The sequence below is a fragment of the Malus domestica genome, chromosome 07 (genome assembly GCF_042453785.1).
Source record: "Malus domestica chromosome 07, GDT2T_hap1".
Taxonomy (NCBI): domain Eukaryota; kingdom Viridiplantae; phylum Streptophyta; class Magnoliopsida; order Rosales; family Rosaceae; genus Malus; species Malus domestica.
In genome coordinates this window covers 28,457,096-28,463,095 of record NC_091667.1, presented here as the reverse complement: position 1 = coordinate 28,463,095, position 6,000 = coordinate 28,457,096, and the positions used below count along the sequence as shown (strand labels likewise).

General features: G+C 36.9%; 1 protein-coding gene across 2 annotated transcripts; it reads left to right on the top strand.

Moving 5' to 3' along the window:
- Positions 1–2,973: 2,973 nt before the first annotated feature.
- LOC114826115 (ras-related protein Rab2BV-like) lies at positions 2,974–5,752 on the top strand. Of its 2 annotated transcripts, none has more exons than XM_029105905.2 (3): positions 2,974–3,156; positions 3,286–3,484; positions 4,896–5,752. In XM_029105905.2, the coding sequence occupies exons 2-3, from the start codon at positions 3,320–3,322 to the stop codon at positions 5,376–5,378; spliced, it is 648 nt and encodes a 215-aa protein (XP_028961738.1). In that variant the 5' UTR covers positions 2,974–3,156; positions 3,286–3,319; the 3' UTR covers positions 5,379–5,752. The 2 variants fall into 2 exon arrangements, with proteins under 2 accessions (XP_028961738.1, XP_028961737.1); XM_029105904.2 differs by having other exon boundaries at positions 2,974–3,160.
- Positions 5,753–6,000: the final 248 nt, after the last annotated feature.

The window sequence follows — 6,000 nt, the reverse complement described above, 5'->3', positions numbered from 1 at the left end:
AACCCTTATTTTATAAAAGGGACTCCCTCACCTTCATTAGAGAGCATCGCCGCCCGCTGAGCAATCGCCTCGCCGCGTGTATCACTCCTAGCCCATCATTTATGTATTGAGGAGCAAACCCTTATTTTATAAAATGGACTCCCTCATCTTCAAACGCCACAAGCCGAGTCAACCAAGGCAACATAAGCCACAAGCAGAGCAGCCTCGCAACATGTGCTACTTCGAGTTGAGCATCATTTCAGATTGGGCACCGCCTCATATCGAGTATCAGTTCTAGACGACATCTAGTTACTTCGACCCACACATGAACTGAATTTCAAGTCTCCAGCTAAAAGACTCTCTTAACTGAAGACTTGGGGGACTACTGTTTGTACCATACTTAGGGCATCCGTATTTAGATCTCGTATAAATACTTGGATGACTCAAATGTAATTATGTAATAAAGGAATGGGCAAACATGTAATAAGTGAGGAGCCCTTATTCTATAAAATGACTCTTCACTCTCCCCATTAGGGGAGGCCAATTCCTAGGCCATGAGGATCCTCACACTCTTTCCATCACAATCCTCTCAGCAATACAATATCAATGTGGACGTAACCCAAACATTGGGGTGAACCACGATACATATTGTGTTATTTACTTTCTTGCAGATTCACGGTCAGATTTACGTTGTTCCAAGACCTACAGTTTTGTGCATCAACAACCCTTTTTTTTTATATATAGAAAGAGTCGTTTAACAATGTAAAAGTTTAAGTTACTTTAATTAATTATTTTTTTTATATCAAAAGAGTCATTAAAACGTAGGAGTTTAAAGGACCAGGAAAATAAAATTTCCTATATTGTAAGCAATTAGTTACAAGGTGAAGTGAAGATGCCTTTAAACAAATTATATGTAATTTAAAAAATAGAAAAATGTTGATGTGGCAATTGGTCAAAGCTTCTTAATCAAATCTTAGAGAAGAACCAATGTTTGATCTAAAATGTATTTAAAAATGCAGGGGCTTCTAATTTCTCTTTATACTTGATACTATTCTTGAAATTTGTTGACTCGTGTTGATTGAGTTGGGCAAAACCTTTCTAGGCATTTAATGTGATGATAATTAAAGAACCGAATAAGTTTGCTAGTACTTAAATATTGGACCTCTTCGGAGAGAGAAGTCTCATAAAATGTTCAATTTTTTTTCTGTCAGGCTATCTCCAACCAAAAGATCTAGATGGTCAGAGGGTCGAAAATAGCCTTAAAATCGTCTCCAACCAAGGACTAGGCCAAAAGGCTTGTGGGCCCCACTAGATAAAAAAGGGCCAAAGGGCCAACCAGCCGGCCCCAGGCCGGGCTGGAATTCAAAAGCAACTGTCAACTAGCCGTTTTTTTTTTTTTAACAGTTATTTGAATTTTTTTTTTGTTGGCCAAATTTTTTTTTTAAAATATATTCAATTATAGGCCCAGAAAGTATGTTTCATTGAATGTTTAGGTGTTCTTTTTATAAGCTTTGGAACTTGCTCAAATTTTTCTCACAACCGATGTGGGACTCCCACCCACTTCCATTTTTTTTTATACTTTTATACTTCCTCTCCCACCCACTTCCACATTTTTAGTTTCTCCTACTTCCTCTCCCACTTATTTCCTCTTCTTTTTTTTTACTCTAAATAAAACCTCTCACATTTGACTTGAAATATATAAGTTGTATTTTTTAAATTTTAGTTGTAGTTTTTTAATTTAAGTTGTAGTTTTTAAATTTAAATAATAAATTATGTTTGGCCCTCGGTTGGAGATGGTAAGAAATATGATCATGCACAGTTCATTAAAATATTAATTTCTTGGAGGGTCAGATGACTAAAACAAGCCATTTGGCCAGCATTCAGTTGGAGATAACCTTAATGATTATAGTTTAAAGTGGCTATGAACGTTTACCTTTGCACTTGAGTAATATAATATGTATGAAGGGCTTGGCCCACCCTTTTTAAATATTTATTTTTAATATATACCTGTGTATTAAGAAAAGGCACCTTCTGATCCTTTTCTGGGCACCAAAAAACTCAAGACCGGTTTTGCTTTGGATGACTCATTTATGGACTTAGGGCCAGTTGGGGAGTAATATGCTTTTAAAACAAAAAACTGTTTATGTTGTGCTTTAAGAATAATCAGCTACAAAATAAAGCAGTTGAGCGTTTGATAACTGTATTTTTATAAGTGTTGTGAGTATGAAAAGCATTGTAAAAGCATTTTTGGTAAAATTTAATGTAAAAGGATATAATTGTATATAATAACAAAAATGGACATGATAATTTGTGTGATGACGTCGACAACGGTGGCTAGGACAAAGGTTGTGATAGTGGTGATGGTGCTACTGATTAAGGGGTGTGGTGGTTGGGCTACAGAGGTAAGTGGTGGCAGTGGTGACGCCTGTGTGTTATGGTCGTGGTGGTGGCGTGGTGGTAACAATGGTGGTGTAAGAGGTTAGGTTTGTAGTGGTAGGTAGTAGTAGTCACTTTGTGCAGCAAAGACAAAATATGTAAGGATAGATAATGTCACTTTTAATGATTCACAAAACTGAGAGACATGGCAAATGCCCTTTGAATTTAGGGGCTCATTCCGACTTATCTTTTGAACTTCCAATTTGTTTATGAATCATCCTAACATTTTAAAACAGTTAGAAATGATAATTGCACTCATTTCTTAATTTTTAGTCACCGAAGTTGATAAAATCAATAGTCAACCGATATGATTAAACATGACTACATGACATAAGTGTGTAGAGAGATAAATAATGTGTGTGATAGGAAACCTAACGGAGCTTTTCAGTGGGTTACAAACATATGCCCTAAGCCCACATTGAGAATGGGCTTAAATTTTATGTGGCATGTCTTATGAAAGGTCGTTTACTTTACACAGACTCCGAATTCGGCGCATCGTTTCCCTCTTGAAAGGCCGTTTTAAGTGCATTTTCATCCGTTGTTCTGTTTCTAACTTTGTACAACGCCATCTTTTTCTTCTTCTTTTCTCCTCTCCTCTGTTTCCACAAACTTCAATGCAAACACAACAAAACCCAACATTCAAAAAATCCTCTATTTTGTTAATCACCATTCTACGCGCCATTGTTTTATGATTACCCAATTTCCGTTTGTTTCTCGGGAAAATCACATTGGAAAGAAACCGTAGGTAAAGAAAATGCTCTCTGATCAGCACTTTTCTCATCCCTTCTGTCAAAACAAGAGAATGGGTTTATTTTTTTGGTTTTTTGACTGCTAAAAGCTTTTTGTTTGGTGAATTCTGGATCTGGGCAGGTGTTGTGGGGTGTGTGTGTGAGGAGTAGAACGTATGGCGTACAAGGTGGATCACGAATACGATTACCTCTTCAAGATTGTATTGATTGGAGATTCGGGTGTCGGAAAATCGAACATTCTTTCGAGGTTTACGAGGAATGAGTTTTCTTTGGAGTCTAAGTCCACCATTGGAGTTGAATTTGCAACTAGGACATTGCAGGTTGGTTTTGTTTGGAAAATATTGATCAGTTGCAATTTTCCTGCTTCTAGCTTTTCTGTTCTTTAATTTTTGTTTGAATTGAAACAATGGTGAAAGAATACATTATTTATAGAATTGTAGGAAATCCGTATAATTGTCTCCTGATAGTTGTTTCGATTTCTCGAGGCAAAGTTTCACGTAGTACAAAAACCTTAGCATCCATCTGATAACCATTTCGGTTTTTGCTAATTTGTTTGTGGTTGTTCTTACCAAACAATGGAATTGAGTTTTAGTTACCCTTCGTGTATATCAAATTTGTTTATAGCTTGTGATACTCTTTAAGGTATAGTACCAGTGTTGCCCTACGTTATGATCCAGTTTACGTCCGTGCCATGGACAATCTACGTAGAACACTGCCATTCTGCAGAATATTGTTTGGTAACATTTGGTTCTAAAATCTATCCAACCCTACCGTGTTACAATACCAACGTGGCCGGTTTCAAGATATAATTGAATTGTTAGTGGCAGAGCTCTGTGCGGGGCTTCTCTTGTTGTGCATAGCAGAGAGCTTCAGAAGGGATTGTCATTTTTATTGGCTTATTTTTAGCTACATCCTATGTAACTTGATTTTGATCGTACTTTGTCCCTGTAAATCAAAAGTCATCAAACTCAAAATTCGCTACATTTTACTCCGTTTGCGTTTCTTCGGTCAAATAGCTGTCAAAATGCTGACGTGGATTAAAAAATGCATATGTGGCGTCCATGTGAAAAAAGGAGATGGATATTTGGTAAAATGGAGATGAAGGATTGTAGGTTGGAGAAATTTGCGAAGCAGAGGCTTAAGACCGATGGTGGATAGGAGAGAAATTTGCAGAGTTTGATTTTTTTTTTCTTTTTTCCTTGGTTTTTTTGGCTTTTTCTTCCTGAATTTGGGCGTAGTGGTGGGATTGGATGGATCATTAGTCTTTTGGCTGATAATATAATTGATTAGGTTGTGGTGGGAATGGGTTGTAAATGAAGAACTGGTTTTTGCTCTGGTTGTAGAGATGATCATGGGAATTTTTTGGATGGATGTTCAATCTCAACAAACCCTAATTATTTCCATAATGATTATGATCGGTGATTACAATTTTACCCTTACAGGTCAAGCATTTTTACGGGTTTTTGACAGAAGATATGGAAACAATAATGTGGAGTGAATTTTGAGTGAAAAACAATTATAATCGGTGATTACTAAAAAAACAATTATAATCGGTGATTATTAAAAAAACCCTTCTAATCTGAAATCGAAGCGATTCATTACTTGCTTTTGCTTCTTTTTTTTTTCTTTTTTTTTTTATTTGTTAAGCAAGCTTTTTATTAAACACCGAAAAGCAATACATTCAGGAATAGCTGCTTGCTCATCAAGATATAACCTTTTATTCTGATGCAGATAGAGGGGAAGACTGTGAAAGCACAAATATGGGACACGGCAGGTCAAGAGAGGTACCGAGCCATAACGAGTGCTTACTACAGAGGGGCTGTTGGTGCCTTAATGGTGTATGACATAACCAAGAGGCAAACATTTGACAACGTGCAGAGGTGGCTCCGCGAACTAAGAGACCATGCAGATTCTAACATTGTTATAATGATGGCCGGAAACAAATCTGACTTGAATCACTTGAGAGCAGTTCCAGCAGATGATGCTCAAACCTTGGCCGAGAAGGAAGGCCTCTCGTTCCTCGAAACTTCAGCATTGGAGGCCTTCAATGTCGAGAATGCGTTTCAGACCATTTTGTTGGACATTTATCACATAATAAGCAAGAAGGCACTAGCAGCACAGGAGGCAGTTTCAACTGGACTCCCTCAAGGAACTACCATCAATGTTGGAAATATTTCAGGTGACATGAACAAGAGAACTTGTTGCTCTAACTAAGAAAGTATCGACTGTGGATCTATAAGACGGAAAGTAGGAATGCGTGTACAATTTTGGTTTTTGTCTACAGGAAAATGGGCTAAGCTTCTAGCGTCTTGTCATGTAATTTAACCTCTAGACGTGAAAACGAAAAAAGCAGGGTTTTAGTGAACCGCAGTTGAAGATGAACGTGATGCGTTCGCTCTTTCTATTCATTTTTGGACTGGTACCGAAGGTAACCGGGGTCTTGGTATAGGCAAGGATTAGATTTAAAAAAACATTGTATGTGTTCATATTATTGTTTTCTTGATCTTGTTCCTCAAAAATTCTCTCTGATCTTGTGAATGTTTGGACTTAATGCTGCAATAAATCTTTCCATGTATTTTTTTTTGTTATTACTTTTTGAAAAATGACAATGTGTATATATTGGAGAGAGCTTAGAAATAGTTGCTTGATTTCGGAAAAATACGTGCATTGAGTCGAAGTTTTGTAGAGTCTCGCTTCTCTGGATGGGACTTATAAGACACGATATGTTGAAATTTTGTTGAATTTATTAAGTTCAGTTTCAATACTTACAAGTTCGGCAAACACAACCATAATGGTAATTTAATTTAGGCCAAATTTTTTTTGTAGTCCCTGTGGT

Excerpts from the sequence above, each read along its gene's own strand:
- LOC114826115 (XM_029105905.2), top strand. The coding sequence starts at position 3,320 with ATGGCGTACAAGGTGGATCACGAATACGATTACCTCTTCAAGATTGTA. Across the intron at positions 3,485-4,895 it reads TTGCAACTAGGACATTGCAG|ATAGAGGGGAAGACTGTGAA; the intron begins GTTGGTTTTGTT and ends ATTCTGATGCAG.